Here is a 17,547-nt window from a genome sequence, read left to right on the forward strand (position 1 = left end):
CATATTTTCTTTTTATTATTATTATTAATTTTTTTTTAAAGAATGTGAAAGTTTGGGGGATTTTCGGCTTGCTCAAGTGTGGAAATTGAGAGCGACAAGGAACAAGCCACCAACAGTTGTCAGTGAGACACCCACGTCCCCTCAGATTTCCGGTTTGTCGGGATTTACATGCCGTTTTCCTCTCTTTAGATTACAAGGCCGGTGTTGAGTCATTGTTTTTTTCTGTCTCGCACACAGTCAGCAAGCAAGCACACAAACCTGTTGAGAAATCCTGATTAATGTTTCCTCTATAACACAAGAGCTTCTGTGAAAATGAAGCAGGGAACTTCTGTGACTGGAAGGAGGAGCTATTCTCTACACACACACACACACACACACACACACACACACCCTCATTCTGCAATCATATGTTTGTCATTCACTTTGACCAGAAGCTAAAAAGAGGGCAAACAAGGCTTTTCACTTAACACCTAGGGTCAGAGCCAAGTAAATGGCTTTTCAAGTCATTTGACTGTCTTGCTTTTGTTGACTAGGCTTATGTGAGTCATGAGATGGACACACGTGCCGTTCACACACACGATGACTGTGTGTCTGAGGTGTATTTTAGGAGCCGTGACTGAAACCGACCAGTTTTTTTGTCTCGACTTCACGTCTTTAGACTCCCATATTAGTCACGTACGTTCACTTTCATTTGCTTTGTAACTGTCAAGAACGCTTTTGCAGAACACACAGACAGTTCATATCTTTTCAACAGGAAGCCTTAGCCTTCAAAACCCCTCCCCATGTCCTCACTCTCTTTCTCTGTGACACACACACACACACGCACACACACCCCTCAGGGAGGCCTACTTCCTGTGGTTGTGACGACAGCTTCCTCTCCTCTCCGAGATCTGTTCCCCTTGGCTTTAACGTCACACAGACACGTGCATCTGGTGTATATTTGTGTGTGTGTGTGTGTGTGTGTGTGTGTGTGTGTGTGAGAGAGAGAGATGCACTACAGTAACTCAGTTGTGTGTCACAGGCCCAGATGTCAGGGTGCAGGAGACAAAAGGGGCCTCATGTTTTCATATTTTTATACCACACCCCCCTGCACTTCTTCATTCTGTTTCTTTTTCCACAAGCAGATGAAAATGTAGGCTAACTGCCTCTTCTCAGTGTATCACCGGGGGGTCCGGAAATCAATGTTTTAACGTCTTAACGTCTGCTTTGCTTCTTCTTGGTTCTTTAGACCGAAACAATGATGTGGTGACAAGCCAGTCAGCATGTTGACAGGCTTACCACCAACAGCCGCAATGGGAGCACTTTTTGTTTATTGGACGCTGCCAGCCTCAAGCTTCTCTTTGTTGTCTCAAAATCTATCGAATGTTGAAATAAGAATCACCCAGCGGAGGTTAAACTGGGTTTCTCAATAGCAAAACAGACGTGCATAGCATGTGATCATGGAAGTTGTCTTCGTTGTTAAACAGCCTTCATTGCTGATGAAGTTCTGTCTGACTTGACTCGAGGCAGAAATGTTTTTCAGTTTTATTCATGTTACATTTAGTCACGTTCGCAGGCTTCCCTCCTCACCCTGACTCTCCTGGAGGTCAAGTTGCCACAGGCAACTAAAATAAATTGCATTAGGTTGAATAAAATTTCAGGTTTCTCTAGGTCGAAAACATTTGAGATAATACAGAACACAATGAAATATGTAACAAAGTCAAATAATAGGCATTTTAGTGTGGAAATGTAACATATAATATCTTTAAAAGGGAAGATTTGTTGACCTTCCTTCGTCTGTTGTGGCCTGATTGTAGGTCAGATGCGAGAAAGTGCACATATAAACCAGGAGGAGACAAAGTAAGACAAACACAAGCTTTTATCTGGTCTGTTATGACTGGCCAGCATGCTGATGCCGAGCGCAGAGGTTGCCCGGGTGCAACCGTGCGAAGGGTTAGGTCAGCGCTCTGCCCTGTGGATGAAGGGATATGTTGCTGAGATGGATGCTAGCCAGAGCTAGTCATCCATCGCAGAGTTCAGATGCTCCTGTGCTGGTGTGCAGAAACAGCGTTTGCATGCTGTGTCCTCGGGTGAACCCGTGCTGCCTGGAGTGTGCTGACTGAAACGGTGCCTTCTGATTTTCTTTGTGCGTAAAGACGTGATGAAGCTTAACCCACATCACCGTCTTGGAATGGCGTTCGCTGACGTTTGCACACGCACTAACAAATAAACACGCGCTTGTACGTGCATACACGCAAGGGCGCCCTGCCAACCGGGTGGGGGAGGACGGATGCAGAGGCTGGCTGTTTCTCTGTGGATGTGTGTGTAAAAGAGAGAAATGCACGGTGTTTCCTTCAGAACACGATCTCTATCTGGGTCTGATTATGTAATGGCCAAATGGAGTAGAGAGGAACGAGAACAAGACAAGGAGGGAGGGAGGGAGACAGGACCATGCATGGCCTTTCCGTCATCCACTGCCAGAACTTTTCCCTTGCTCTGTTTTCTTTTTTATCAGCCACTTGTCCCAGCCTTATCTGGCCAGTTCTTATCAGACAGGCTCCACTGTGACTTCACTAGGACAGTAACACTCTCCAGCTTCCTGCCTGCCTCGAGCTTTTAGTATTCAGTGGTGTCCTCTTCTGCGATTGTTCAAACGGTCACTCCGGCGTTGTCAGTCTAAACCGCCTGCTTCAAAAAGTCAAATCTCCAGCTCAACAAATCATACATTTCATATTTATTGCTTAATCACGACAATTTAATAAAGCGATTAGAAAAACCTGCCACCAGGATGACAGAATCCTACTTTTTTCTCCAGGTTTTTCAAGTGTCAGAATGAAGGAAAGAATTAGAATTTTTTACACTTGTACCAGTGGATATTTTTTGCAGTGTATGCCCTCACTGCCTCCCTCTTGTTTCTCTCCAGTCTATTTTCCTCTCATGGCCTCAGTGTGGTTGTCTGGCTGGGGACCAGAGCAGACTGGCGGTTGGCAGGGGAGAGTGAGGGTGTATAAACTCAGGCTACTGCACAGAGATGGATGTCATCTGAACATCTTCATTTCAACCATTTGCTCCCCCCAACTCACGTTAGTGACCAAGCAGGCCTCCACGTGCACAGCCGCAAGCTTGTGACTTTTGTTTCATGTCGGTGGAATTTTCTTTTTTTTTTGTTTTGTTTTTGCTTGTATGTTTCTGTTAGACGCCACAGAGAATTCAACAGAGCTTGGTTGACGACAGTTGGCACAGCTTGTCACTTTGCCAAAGCTTCCTGCTTGGCCCCTCCTCCCGACTGAGAGCTGATGTTGCTTGGACAAACTAACTTGCAGAACTCCAGCAATGAGGGTGTTGACAGGAACAAAATGTACCGTGGAGGAATTTTTGATGTAGCAGCAAAGTGTGTCATTGTTTTGATAATAGTTCGTGAATATGTTAGCTGTGTATACGTTCACTGAGGAGACTAGCAAGATGGTAGCAGTTTTCTCTGAACCTTGGTTCACCTGCTATACTCAGCTGTATAGAGATACACTAGAGCTTGTTGTGGTTAGCCTGAGGTAAAAGCGAAAGCAAAAAATCTCACATTAAAAAAAAATTATTTTTGGATTTCTGAACACAACTAGCTGAAGTTAACATGAATTCAAAACTGTCTGACTAACATGTTCGTCATTTTCTCTTGAACTTGTGGTCTGGCAATTAGAATCAACTTTCGACCATGAAACCCCCTGTTGCCCCGCAGCTCACCATCACATCCTGTTTGTCTGTATAAACACACGTACAGACACGCACTATCAACTCACGTAAGCGCACTTCAGAAGCAGAAATGACATCACGAAGTCCGAGAAATTCCCGATTTTGTCACATCTGTGACAGTGCAGAAGCACGCCCCCGGTGTCCCAGGTGGGCGGCGTTTAGGTTGAGCGGTTTGGGGTAAGCCCTTTTCCAGGGCGCTGAGTCATCTGGAGGGGGGTTCCCCCCCAATAAATGAAATGCGTAATGCTCGCGCACACTTTCACCGTTTTCCCCGCACCATACGTAACACTAACTCATAGCTGATGTAACCACGTTTCGTCACTTTGCTATCACCTGATATCAACATGAGCTGGTTTGTAACACGGCCTGCTGTCCGTGCATGCTATCTAGTTTCAGAGTTTCTTACACTGTGCTGGTGGAGTGGCTGTGAGCAATGTGATAGCCAGGCTAGCGACTGGATTAGACGACTGTTTGGTCACAACAGACATAAGCACACACCCTCTATAAAAGTGGTAATTACAACCTTGACACTGTGTCCCTGTTTGCACTCATCAGTCACAGCTGGGAGTGTCGCTGAATGTCTTTTGATATCTCTCTCTCTTTCATTTTTCTGATTTGAAACCAGCCATGTGTTTTATTATTTTACTCCTACCCCCCCACCCCTGAGCGCTTTTCTTTCACATGTGAAAGCTGACTTAGCTGTGCTGGCTCTTCCTGCGAGATCGAGTGAGATCAGCCTCGTTTGTGTGTCTGTTCTTCCGTTAAGCTGCGCAGTCAGTCCTAACCATTGTGTCTGTGTGAGGACATAGAGAGTGAGAGCGAACGAACCAGAGCCCCCCCCCCCCCTTCGGTCCCATTGTGTCGGCGTCCCTGCGTCCCTGGATTTTTCCCCCTTTGCCTCTGAGACACCTTTTCCACACATGCTCTGAAACCAGGCGTCACCTCAGAAGTCAGGAAACCAAGAGGTGTGAGAGTAGTGACGACTAGCTGCCTAGAAAGTCGGAAAATAGGACGAAAGAAGGTTTCTGTTTGCAGTAAAAAGACCACCCTCAGACCCGAATCGTGTCATACGCTTTGAGGCTTTAGGTTCATGACAGTTTTGATCATAACTCATTCAGTGTGACTTTGTGTTGTTTTTATGACAGCTTGACATGAATGTTTTTGTCTTCTCTGTCTTTCAAGGTTGAGGAGACCCCAGGGAGATGATTGGCAGCCGAAGCTGAGACTTAACACAACTGTGAATCAATAACTTGGTGCTACTCTAAAAGGTATGCTCAGCAGGAGTGTGTCTTTGTTTGAGTTTTTCTTAAAGCGTGTCATGTGCAGTCTTGACAGTTCTCCTATCTTCACATAGCAGCAAGGTCTGGTGGATGATGATCCCTGTGAGGTGCAAGAAGAGAGATAAAAAGGGCGGTGTGTGGTGTGTGTGTGTGTGTGTGTCACTGTATAGCACCCCTCCTGACAACCTAAAAATGTGCAGCGACTGAAATATCCCCTCTCGAGCTTTAAATAGAGACAGAAAGAGCCAGAGCTGGTGGGAGGAAGATGGGAGGAGAGGAGGAACCTAGTGGGAGGAAGGACTGCATATGACCAGTGCTAATTTTGGGAAACTGTTGGAAGAGTGCTGTGCAGCTGAGCAAGAGAAATGAATCACAACCTGTGTGCGCATGTCTACTCTCCAGCTGATGCATTATACATTACCAGTCACGTACCCGTTGACTCGCTGTCCTTACGTGGCTTGAACATTTGGAGCTGCAATTCGTTTCTTTTTATGTTACGCTCCCACGCCGACGGAAATCACATTTTCCAATGGTCATGTCGTCTTCAAAATTACGTCGTCCAAATTAGTGTGAGGGAGGTGAGACTGCTAAATTGCTGTGTCCAACGGACAAAGTGAGGGTTTTGATGATTTGATGGTTTGCCAACCGCAGCAGTGCTGAATGTGCAGGTGTAAATTCGTCCCTCTCAGATTTTGTCAGGGGTCTCTTTTATTGTCTTTTTCTTTTTTTTTTTTAATCGAAGTACTTTGAAACACAGACTTCTTTGTATCTTGACACCTTCTGTTTTTTTGTACTCTGTGTGTGTTTGTGTCCAGTTTTTCAGAAAGCAGGGAGGGGAGGGAGTTATCTTTCAGCTTCTTTTATGCATTTTCCCCCTCAACCGCTTTCCTTTGTGTCGACGCGGTATATCTGTGTGGGAAGGTGTGTGGGCGTTTTCGTGGCACCGTTCCTACTCTTCACTCCACTCCCCTCTATCCCTTCCCCTCCTCTCCATCTCCGTCTTTTCTCCTTAATCTATCTTTCCATCCTGTTCAGACCGTCTGTCGCTGTTGCCCCCCTCTCCCTTGCCATCACGCCTGCCGTAATGAGATTAAACCTTAGTGTATCCGCCGGGCATGCACACACACTTTATACACACACCCTTAAGAGCGCTGCAGCACGCACACACACACGCACACACACAATCATCCACTTAAGAGTGCACACAACTCTCTCTCTCACACATGCACTAAATCAACACAAACCTGACACGACCATACAGCTTGCACACTTGGCATTGCTTCAAACACCACACACACACATGCACACACTCTTGGCATGTGACCAAGGCCTCTCACTCTTAGTCTTTCCCTCTGTCTCTTGTTATCAGGAGGCCCATGGTAAGGATTACAGTAACCCCAGGTCTGTCCTCATAGGTGAGCTCCCCATTGAGCCATCTGGGCCTCGCTAATAATCCTGCTCTGTGCCAGCTGGCTTACTGGCGCCTCCTACAGGCTGACTGAATCACAGCAGCCTTCCCACAGACAAAGACATCCATCACAATTTGAGACTTCAGGATAATTTAATAAAAATAAAAGTTATTCAAATGATGCTTGGGAGAATGTCCTAACCAGAGCAGAATCAGAAGAAATTTCGGAATTGGATGGCAACTAGGGCAAATAAAGGGTTTATTTCAGGTTTCCTCTGCAGTATCACCAAGCTCTTGGCTGCCCTATATTGTACTTACACCCTCCCCTCTCTGCTGACAAGCTCTCCAACTCGCGCGCACACACACACACACACACTAGCCTGTATATAATAGAGAGCCCACTGGCATTTATTGACTTTTCAGTGCATCTCTGTCTCGCCTGCTCTCATAGTGGCTCTCCTGTTCTTCTCTTTCTCTCTGCAGCCAGTAGGCTTTGGGGTTCTTGGTGCTAAAGCCAAAGGAGTCGGACTGTACAGATATTCTCAGTGTTGGAGTGAGGCCCTCTCTGTGCTGCAGTGGAGGGCTTCACAGACACAGCTAGTTTGGTGAGTAAGAGCCTTCTAATTCACTTTGATGATAGACAGTTTTGTTGTGTATGATATATAGGTCATGAGGCTGTTACGTTAGCTTAAATAAGTTAATACCAGTGGTTTATAGAAACATGTGGCAATACATGTTAAAATGAAATAATTACACTTCAAATAAAACATTGGTTTTAAACTGCTATATTTATGTACAGAAGAGACAAGAACATTTAAAAGCAATCTGTGAGTGAGTCAGACTCCCTCAGCTACAGCTAATAATTTTGATGGGATAACAAGTTATTGTAGTGCAGTAGAGCTTTAAAGCAGTCCATCAGACCCTGGTGTTTGTTTCATAACAACAAGCATGCGAGTAGACTAAATGGTTATGTTGCTAACATCCACAGGCTGGATGCATCACGCAGTAGAGCAGTTTGGTGGGCGTGGCACACGGGATTCCTTCCCTCTGGACGGACACAACCGGGGACCATGGGCTCCCGTGGGCGGCCGCGCCTGGCAGCCACCTGCCAGGTATGTAGCCATGACAACGCAGACACACAGACTTTTACAAACCTCTTTGCTAACCTAAACCTATCAAGTTGAAGTTGTCATTAGGGCGGTTATTTCCATGCCTTTCCTGAAGTGCTGACTTAACATCTCTAAATTTGCTTAATGACCTTGGGGTAAAAACAGCTGAGAAATGTCCTCTGACTGCACTGCGTGTGCTGTCTGTGATCCTCATCAGGTGTTCGCCTGGAATGAACCAACACCAACTCCTCTCCCATCTACCTCCTGGCCATATGGGCGGACTGAACCATGCCAATAAATTCTTTAGTAATGGGTAAGACATGCACATTCATTTACATAAAACAAACAATGAAGCAAGCTTTTGATGTCATATTTTTTAATATTGTTTAACCCTTTTGTCTTTATTGCCTGTGCAGGCCCATGCGTGGAAGTGAGAAGCTTGAGCTCCCACAGTCAATGTTACCATGTCTGCAGAGGGAGCAGCAGAGACCTCCTCCACATCATCTTCATCCTCCACCTCCCCATAGAGCATGGGAGCAACTTGGTCAGCTGTATGATTCCCACCTCCCTCCTCAAGGACATCCTGTTGTGCCCCTGCCCAATGAGCATTCACTACGTCTCCATAATGGAGGCTATGCAAACAGCGGTGGGCCTCCCCACAACCCCCATCATCCCCTGAACAGGCCAAACCAACTGCTGAAGGTGAGTAGCAAAGCTACAGTTGATTTCAGGCAGGCAGACTTATACACCAGAGTTATACTGAGTCTAAATGGATAGAAGAATAGAAGAAACAAATGTTCATGGTTTCTGTGTTGTCTTTGCTGTCTGTTTTAGTTTGGGGGTCCTCAGGAGCAACATGTCCCCCGGGGTCCACCATTGCTGGGAGATGAGATGTGGGCTCAGGTGCACCAGGTAGGAGCTCTATAATTGGCTATGATCATATTTCATCATGCACACAGACATAGAATAGTGCCCATTCTGACTGCCATTTCTGCTGCAGCCAGACAGGTGAAAGACATACTCCATTCAGAGCCGCTCACACTGAATACCTCAGCAAAAGAATGTTTTTGACACTAAAATAGTCGCACTGGTCGTCTTCATCTGCCACAAGACTGATTCTTTTATTATTCTGTTCACAGCAGAGGGGTTATCCAGGGAAGATGCTAGGGGGTCAGCTGAAGAGACCGGGCCCTCCACTGGGAGAGCACTCTGTTATCCAGCACACTCCACCGCCTTCGCTGCTCCCACCCTCTCGCTCAGCTGCAGAGGACTGTCCCAGCCCCAGCAAGAGGAAAAAGAGTTCAGATCAGGTAAAAACAAACGTTTTTTTTTCTTTTATACTAAAACAGACACAATGAGTGGCAGTTTCTAACCTCGTCTCTAGATCTGTCTAGATCTTCTTTTTTGTTAGGATTAGTTGGATCTTTGAATGATAAATATTGAAATGCCCCACTCCATGTGTAGGTATCACATGCTGGACTGCAGCGTTTCCCTGGCCAGTCCATGTTATCTCAGCACCAATCGTTGGCCCACCCCCTCCCCCCAAAACCTGCCTTTTGGAACCCTCTTCACAAGAACAACAGCACTCCCTGGCAGCCCCACTCCTCTGACCGCAAGAACCCTCCAATGCAAGAGTTCCAGGTCCGAACAGTAAGAACACATCCCTTTCTGAGATTTATCATCATTGGAGCCAGGGATTCATATTTTCCTATTGACCATAATCAGTGGTAAAACTATGATTGGATTGAGATACAATACATAAAGATGCACTGAATCTATTAGCTATCTGAACTTCACAGATTATTGTGTGCTGTGCCATAAATATGTTTTTCATTACTTTCATCCTCTGATACATTGTTGCTTGTTCTGTATTGTCAAACAGGAAAACAATAAACAAGGAATGGGCAGCTACACCCAAAAGTCCTCTCCTGCTTCTTCCACGCCTTCAAACCTCTCCCCTCTACCAAACTCCTCACCAGGAAGCTACAACCAGGGATGTGCTCCTCAGCTCCAGAAAGACACATTCCAGTCTCAGGTTGTTAACCAGCAGTCCCCTCACTCCTCCTACCCCAGCCCCAGCTCCAAACTGGGGCTAGCTCCACCCTGCCAGGCCATGGAGGCTCATGGTCCTCATAACCAGAGAAGCCCCCTCATCGGGAGCCAAGGTGGCAGCCAAGCTACCTCTCATACTGGATCTAACTCAACCAGGGGAGACCGAGATCAACACCTACATGCCCAGTCGTCACCAGCAAACCCTCCTGCAACCAGCAACAACAGTGGCAGCAGCAGTAGTGTGCCTTACAGCCACTTCCAGCCTCACCCAGGGCTGGGGCACCAGGGTTCCCCTCCTCCACTTCCTCCTGCCAGCAGCACCTCAGTACCTCAGCAACAGCAAAGTGGACCCCATGAGGCCTGGAGATACCAGAGCAGGCCCAGCAGTCACTCCTTAGTGAGTACAAGTGATTCATGCGCTAGCTAATGTCTTTGTACCGTGTCTTTATCAGTTTGTTCTTCTGCAGATATTCTATTCAACGCAGTTCAGTTTATTTATATTGTGCCAATTCACACCAAAAGTTATCTCATGACAGTTGACTTTTATGCATATTTCAGCATGAGATTTTATAATGAAAAAAAATATGCAAAAGAATATGGCTCTAGACAGTATTTTGTGATTCATGAAAACCTCAGTAGACTGTATTATGTCAGCAAAATGAAACAAGAATTTGAACCTGTTCTGGAAATTATAGCATATTTAATCAGATGTGAAATGTCCTGTTTAAACATAAAACTTTAGAAAACTCTGGATGTTTCAAGGTGATATGACAGAGTAAAAGCTTTTACAGTATTAACCTGCAGTGTCGTGCTTAAGGTGGTGATTGTTATTAAATTAATTGAAAATTGTCGTGTCTCCGCAGGAGTCGGGCGTCTACAGGCCTCCAGGACTGCTACCTCAGCACCAGCAGAGCCACAATCAGGTCGTGGATAGTCGGGTTCCAGGCTCCTCCCAACATCGCCATCATGTCAGCCCTCCTTTGCCCCCAACCAGCTCTACTCCAACATCTGTCATCACCCCCAATCTTCCCATATCGCAGGCCTCCTGCTCCGTTGGCAGGAATCGTGGCAGCTCTAGAAGTGTAAATATGGCCGGTGACTCTGCACTAACCACATCACCCCCTGCTAGTTGCTCTGTGAACAGTGGCAGCAGTATTAACAGCTGGCAGAGAGGAAGAGAGCCAGTGCCCCAAACTTCCGCCAGTGGCATCACTAGCCCCGCCTCTCAGCTGGATGCTCTGCTGCAGCCAGGGTGTCCGAGAGATCACGCTGTCACCAGATCTCATCAACAGGGGCTGCCCAGACCACAACGAGAGGGACCCACCAAGTCCCAGCCCTTGAAGGGCAAGACGTCATACTACACTCAGGCTGAACTGGAGCGACCCCCCGCATTTTCCACATCATCATCGTCTTTGTTCTCCTCAGGGCACCAGAGGGCAGGAGACAGTGTGATTACAAGCAGAGCTTCAAATCCTCTTCCTAGCTCTCCCACTACATACTACCCAACTCCTCCTCGCTCCACTGTCCGCTCTGCCTCAACCCAGGTGTACTCTCAGTCCCAGATTCGACCACCAACTTCAACCTCTGTCCCTCAGTCCATCGAAGAGGCTCTAGACAAGCTTGATGCAGAGCTAGAGGGTCACATGCAAGCTGAAGAAAGGAAGAAGAGGGACAGAGAGGAGCGGGAAAAAAGAATGAGAGAAGAGGAGAGAAAGAAAAAAGAGTGGGAAATGAGACAAAAGCGGGATGAGGAGAGGAAGAGGAAAGAGCTGGAAAAGGAGGAGGAGGAGAGAAAAAAGAAAGAACTGGATAGACAGGAGGAGGAAAAGAGGAGAGAATGGGAGAGGCAGGAGCAGGAGAGAAAAAAGAAGCAAGAAGAAGAGAGGAGGAGGAGGAGAGAAGCGGAGAGGCTGGAGGAAGAGAGGAAAAGGAGAGAATGGGAGAAGCAGGAGGAGGAGAGGAAAAAGAGAGATTGGGAAAGGAAGGAAGAGGAGAGGAAAAAGAGAGAATGGGAGAAAAAGGAGCGAGAAAGAAAGAGGAGAGAGTGGGAGAGGCAAGAGGAGGAGAGGAAGAAGCAAGAGGCAGAGAGGCAGGAGCTTGAGAGAAAGAAGCGAGAACTGGAGAGGCAGGAGGAAGAAAAGCAAAAACAGAGAGAGCTGGAGAGGAAAGAGGAGGAGAGAAAGAGGATGGCGCAAAAGAGGGAGGAGGAACTGTGCAGTTCAAAAGGCAAAGAGCAGACTGCTATTGAAAATCTGGAGAGACTCCTCTCTGCCAACACTTACCCAACACCCCCACCTCCTCGCCTGTCTGCTGTTAACGTACCTCCTGCAGGTCCATCTCCCCCCAGCTCCCAAGCTTCACCCCCCTACCCTTGGCTAAGCCGTGGAGGCTTACTCCCTTGTCCACCAGGCCAAACACCCACCACCACTACTCCTATAGAAAGGCTGCGGCCGCCCCCTCTTACACCTCAGACTGAACATGCTAGAGAAAAGCAGAGGCAGAGGGAGATGTGGAACAACAACGGTGGAACGACTTTCAGTCCCTCATCAACACACAATACCTCAGGGATGAATCAGTCGGTATACCCCAACAAGCCCCCTGCAATGCAGGCTGCACCTAACCAATCCAAAGACTCAGCTAGGGAAAGAGACAGCAGCCAAAACTCTCTCCCTACCTTGGCACTAAGAGAGCCCCCCAAACTGTATCAGGCCTTTCCCAGAGAAAACCCACCACCACCACCACCTTTATCCTCCACCTCTACAAGGGGAATCCTCAACAAGCAGGTGACAGGAAGCAGTTTGCAAAATGCCAGCAGCTGTGGCACTGACTCTGACAGTGCTCAGTTTGAGGAAGAGCCATCTGAACTGTCCACACTACTCCCTGATGGTCTGGCTAACATCATGGCCATGCTGGATGAATCTATCAAAAAGGAAGAGGAGATGTATAACAATGAAAAGACTGGGTCCACATGTCTTCTTGACAGCTTTTCCCCTAGTGTCCAGCCTATCAAGAGCTACCTGTGTGCCCCAGACCTCATTCCAGCAACAAAGCATCAGCCTAACCAGGACGACTTCGGATCCAATCTGCATGCCAGCCCTCCTGTCCTTAGCCGCCAAGGCTCTTTGGCATCCCCCTGCAGCCGAACGTCTTCTCTCAATGAGGAGGATGAGGACTACCTTAAACCCTCTCCAAATGTCCCTCTCAACCCTAAACAGTCAATGGACATGGGAATAGGGGTAGGAAACACCAATTACCGCCACAGTGACCTGGCTAAACTTTATGGCTTCCCTGAGCAGAGTAAAAGTGAGATTGATGAGGAAGATGAGGACGAAGACTCTGAGACCCCATCATGTTCTCCACCACCCCAAAGACCCCACCTCCACCAAACAGGTGTGAACAGCATGTTCAAGTCCCTAGCAACAGTCCTTGAGAGCCAGAAGTATGCTTACCGGGGTGGGCCTTTTGGGAGACCTCCTCCATCAGCTCTGGTTGGGGTCAAATATTCCTCTTCACTGTCACTGGGTCCTGACATCTGCCCCCAGCAGCAAGGTAGTTCTCCCACGTCAGATTCAACCAATCCACCATTCAGTCCAGCTGTCCCACCTTTTAAGTCCTCTCCTTCCCTGCTAGAGGACAAGAAACTGAAAATAGAGGATGCTGATGTTTGGAGGGATGAGGGAACAGAGGAAACAATAAACTCTAGCAAAGGGGAGAGGATTCCTGCTATGAATCCTGTTAAGGAGGAGGAAGTACTGACAACCATCTCTGCGTCTTCTCTGGCAGAATTGGGCAAGAGCTGCGAGGTCATGCTTAGTCGACAGTCACTTCCGAACAAGAACTCCCTTGGTAAATCCGACGGCAATGGCAAAGCGGAGGACAGACACAAGCCTGAGAAAGTAAAGGAACACAGAGAGAAAGACAGGAACAGGGACAGAGATAAAGAGCGGGAGAAAGAGAAGAAGCGGAAGCATGGTCACAGCCACAGTAGCAGCAGGAAGCATGAAGACAGGAAAGAAAAGAAGCATAGAGAAAAGAGAGAGGAGATGACCTTCTCATCTTCTTCATCATCTTCCACTCATTCCGGCTCCAGCCACAAGCGGCATAAGGACGGCAAGAGCCATAAGGAGAAGAAGGACCGCAGAATTCTTGGTGACCTCAACCTCCAGAGCAAAGAGGGGTCCGACAAGAATCGGAGTCATAGTGACACAGATAAAAAGAAACGTAAAGTGGGATCTGGTGCCAGCTCCACCAGTGAAGGAGAACACGCAGAGTGTTCTTCTAAGCACAACAAAGCCTCAGAATCTGGTTCTTCATTAGGTTCAACAGACTTTATGAAACTTAAGGCACTGTCAGATGGGCCACCCAAGGAGCTGAAGATTCGTCTGATCAAAGTGGAGAGCGGTGACAGGGAGACCTTTATTGCCTCTGAAGTGGAGGAAAAGAGGATCCCACTGGAGGAAATAAGCATCAAGAACACTGCCAGTGAAATCATCAGGTCATGCAAGTAAGTGCACTGTGTAGGAACCTCTCTAAACCAGAATTTAATGTAAAATGTGACCTGGACTTCTTTGCATGTCAGGCAATCTTAAAAATTAATCTTAAAAGATTGGCACTTTTTTCATGCTACCTAGTCTAATGATCTATCAGATATTCATATGAACAATGTATAAACATTTAGAATACTGCTAAGAGTAGCATATTTGTGAAAAAAGATACATTAGGTAGCTCATATGCAAAGGTACAAAATATGATGCTATATACTACAACTGCTCATTTGTCAACACGTTCTCTTATTTCTGTTCTAGGGGGGCCAGAGTAAAAGGGAAGTTCAGAGAATCTTACTTGCTCCCAGCCTTCTCTGTTAAGCCCATCATGACCACAGAGGAACCCATTCCGAGAGAGAAACTCAATCCTCCTACACCTAGCATCTATGTAAGTCACTGTCCACTTCAGTTTGTATATATACTAGCTTTATGTCTGCCTTTTACTCAACATATTTTATCTGTTACCATATTTTATTCATTATTAAACACAGCAATAAACAGCCAATGTATGATTGTAAATCAACCACCTTTATTTTTCTAATCAGAAAGCACACAAATAATACATTCTTCACACCAACAGAACATAAAGATGGAGTAGTATGTACTTTACATTGACAACTGATAACATGCATGTGCTGCCCTCTTGTGGTGATTCACTGCACAAAGAGCCAATGTGCTGAAACCATTTGTTACTGGGTGCTGATGTAATTTTTCTTCCCTGTAGTTGGAGAGTAAGAGGGATGCCTTCTCCCCTGTGCTGCTGCAATTCTGTACAGACCCCAAGAATCCTGTTACTGTCATCAGAGGCTTGGCTGGATCTCTCAGACTCAGTGAGTTTACACGTAATGCATTAACATGCCCCTCTGATACTAAGCCTCTAGTTACTAAAACAGTTAAATCCAACATCTTGGCTCATTTGCTACACACAACTTTACAATGCATTTACGTCATCACTACTTCTCTGTAGCCTACACAATAAATCGATGTATAATTGCAATGAAAGTATGTGCCCAATGCTCCCTGTCCTTGCTTTTAGACCTGGGGCTGTTTTCCACAAAGTCACTGGTGGAAGCCAATGCAGAGCAGGCAGTAGAAGTCAGGACTCAAGTTCAGCAGCCTGCCGATGAGAACTGGGACCCCAGTGGGACCGGTCAGACATGGCCCTGTGAGAGCAGCCGCTCCCACACCACCATCGCTAAGTACGCCCAGTACCAGGCATCAAGCTTCCAAGAGAGTCTGCAGGTAAAAATCTTGTAGTACAACTTTATTTAAATTCTCCTATACTGTATATTCCAGTTTAAACATGTGAGGTAGAGTTAGTACTTCAATACAATATATCTGTGCTATGAGCCAGCTGATAAACATGAAATGATGTGTCTTCAGGAGGAGAAGGGCAGCGATGAGGAAGATGACGACGACGAGGAGAAGGAGAAGAAGCCATCCAATAGTTCCGATACTCCCAGCAAGGATATCTCGAAAGAAAGCAGCAGGTAAAGATGGTGTTAACACAGGAAAACATGACTAAAATGCTCATGTTTTGCAGTTTGTAGTAATGCTTAACTGTTTCCCTTTTCATCAGTTCTGAGCAGAAAACAGTGGGGAAGATCATTAAATTTGGCACCAACATTGACCTCTCAGATCCCAAGAGGTGAGCAACTTCAGCCCTTAGTGATCTCTATAGCTAATGGTCTTATCTCAGTAGTGCAACATTACTGTAGCAAAAAGCTCCTTTCTACATACTCCATGCAGTTGATCTCCATAAACTGCTGAAGATGTGAGTTGATATGTGTTCTGATCTGCTGTCCTTTCTCAGGTGGAAGCCCCAGCTTCAAGAGTTGCAGAAGCTGCCCGCATTTATGCGTGTAGCATCCAGTGGAAACATGCTGAGCCACGTTGGACATACAATCCTAGGCATGAACACTGTCCAGCTGTACATGAAAGTCCCAGGGAGCCGAACACCAGGTAAAGGACGCTTTTTTGTCTATAATGGGAGGAAGACCAACATTTAGTTGAACAATATCCAACAGAAATTACTACATGGATTAGGATCTGTTTAATTCCCAGAAAATGTGTTACCATTTTTAAAATTCTGTCCTTGAACAGGTCACCAAGAGAACAACAACTTCTGCTCAGTCAACATCAACATCGGCCCAGGAGACTGCGAGTGGTTCTCCGTCCATGAGAACTACTGGCAAGCCATCAGTGATTTCTGTGAAAAGTGAGTAGACAGACAGACAGCCTGACATGACACTGTATTTACACAGAGGCATTTGGAGAATTTATTCAAGATTTATTAAGATGCTTAGCGCTACACGTTTCTACTAACAAACATCACAGCCTGAGCAACTGTTTTTTATATGTTCAGGCACGGAGTGGACTACCTGACAGGCTCGTGGTGGCCAGTCTTGGAGGACCTCTACAACGCCAACATCCCTGTGTACCGCTTCATCCAACGGCCTGGAGACTTGGTGTGGATCAATGCTGGGACTGTTCACTGGGTTCAAGCTGTTGGCTGGTGCAACAACATTGCCTGGAACGTTGGACCTCTCAATGGTAAGGAGTGCGCCACCTACTGACACCTGCTGCTGTTTGTGCGGTACTGTGAGCAGTTCAAATTCCTTTAGGATGTCAGAGAACATACAAAAGTGTGACAAACACGTTAACTTACTTGGTGGGAGACCAATGGATTTTACGTTGGTCTTCCATAGCGGGTGACTCGAGATCCCTCTGAAATTAACTTGTGGTGCAGCGGTTAACACTGTCAGGGTTCCAGGTCTGGGCCCTTCTGTGTGGAGTTTGCATGTTCTCCCTGTGCCTGCGTGGGTTTTCTCCGGGTACTCCGGTTTCCTCCCACAGTCCCAAAAAACATGCACATTAGGTTAATTGGCTGATCTACACTGCCCGTAGGTGTGAGTGTGTGATTGTCCGTCTTTGTGAGTCAGCCCTGCTATTGACTGGCGACCAGTCCAGGGTGAATACTCTATACTCTCAAATATTTCATTCTTCAACATTGTTTCATGTGTGTGTGCAGGTTACCAGTACCAGCTGGCCCTGGAGAGGTTTGAGTGGAATGAAGTAAAGAAGGTCAAATCCATCGTCCCCATGATTCATGTGTCCTGGAACGTGGCCCGCACTGTCAAAATCACAGACCCAGACACCCACAAGATGATTAAGTGAGTACATACAGACTGCATTCAGTTGCCAGTTTGTTAATGACATTTACCCAAAACTATTCAGCAGCCCTATCTTCATTAAGGTTACTGTTGAAACTAGTGCATTACACTAAAAGGTGTTAACTATGAGGTGGAACAAAGTATCTTTCTCAGTATAACAAGTCAGCATCAGTATAACCTCAATGAAAGTGAAACTCATTTAAGTGTGGTTGCATTTGTAAACTGGGGGGGGGGGATAAATAAATAATTTGGACCTCA

The 17,547-nt window shown here is 46.5% G+C and overlaps 1 protein-coding gene and 1 long non-coding RNA gene across 8 annotated transcripts in view; one reads left to right on the forward strand and one right to left on the reverse strand.

Moving 5' to 3' along the window:
• Positions 1–17,547, forward strand: part of kdm6ba (lysine (K)-specific demethylase 6B, a) — a 94,024-nt gene that overhangs the window by 73,243 nt on the left and 3,234 nt on the right. For all 7 annotated transcript variants that reach the window (XM_046380421.1, XM_046380418.1, XM_046380420.1 and 4 more), the window contains 19 exons: positions 4,906–4,991; positions 6,895–7,016; positions 7,400–7,523; positions 7,738–7,833; positions 7,937–8,222; positions 8,355–8,432; positions 8,660–8,830; positions 8,985–9,161; positions 9,403–9,969; positions 10,436–14,076; positions 14,378–14,504; positions 14,841–14,946; positions 15,153–15,358; positions 15,500–15,606; positions 15,696–15,764; positions 15,930–16,078; positions 16,220–16,334; positions 16,482–16,669; positions 17,148–17,289. In XM_046380421.1, coding sequence (XP_046236377.1) covers positions 7,405–7,523; positions 7,738–7,833; positions 7,937–8,222; positions 8,355–8,432; positions 8,660–8,830; positions 8,985–9,161; positions 9,403–9,969; positions 10,436–14,076; positions 14,378–14,504; positions 14,841–14,946; positions 15,153–15,358; positions 15,500–15,606; positions 15,696–15,764; positions 15,930–16,078; positions 16,220–16,334; positions 16,482–16,669; positions 17,148–17,289 — 6,344 coding nt within the window. In that variant the 5' untranslated portion in view covers positions 4,906–4,991; positions 6,895–7,016; positions 7,400–7,404. The remainder of the gene's footprint in view (positions 1–4,905; positions 4,992–6,894; positions 7,017–7,399; positions 7,524–7,737; positions 7,834–7,936; positions 8,223–8,354; positions 8,433–8,659; positions 8,831–8,984; positions 9,162–9,402; positions 9,970–10,435; positions 14,077–14,377; positions 14,505–14,840; positions 14,947–15,152; positions 15,359–15,499; positions 15,607–15,695; positions 15,765–15,929; positions 16,079–16,219; positions 16,335–16,481; positions 16,670–17,147; positions 17,290–17,547) is intronic.
• Positions 16,155–17,501, reverse strand: LOC124054442. Its single transcript, XR_006842382.1, has 3 exons — positions 16,785–17,501; positions 16,498–16,701; positions 16,155–16,325 (listed from the first exon to the last, which is right to left on the reverse strand). It is a non-coding gene; the product is annotated as an uncharacterized LOC124054442 (long non-coding RNA).

Source organism: Scatophagus argus, chromosome 23 (assembly GCF_020382885.2).
Source record: "Scatophagus argus isolate fScaArg1 chromosome 23, fScaArg1.pri, whole genome shotgun sequence".
Lineage (NCBI taxonomy): Eukaryota > Metazoa > Chordata > Actinopteri > Scatophagidae > Scatophagus > Scatophagus argus.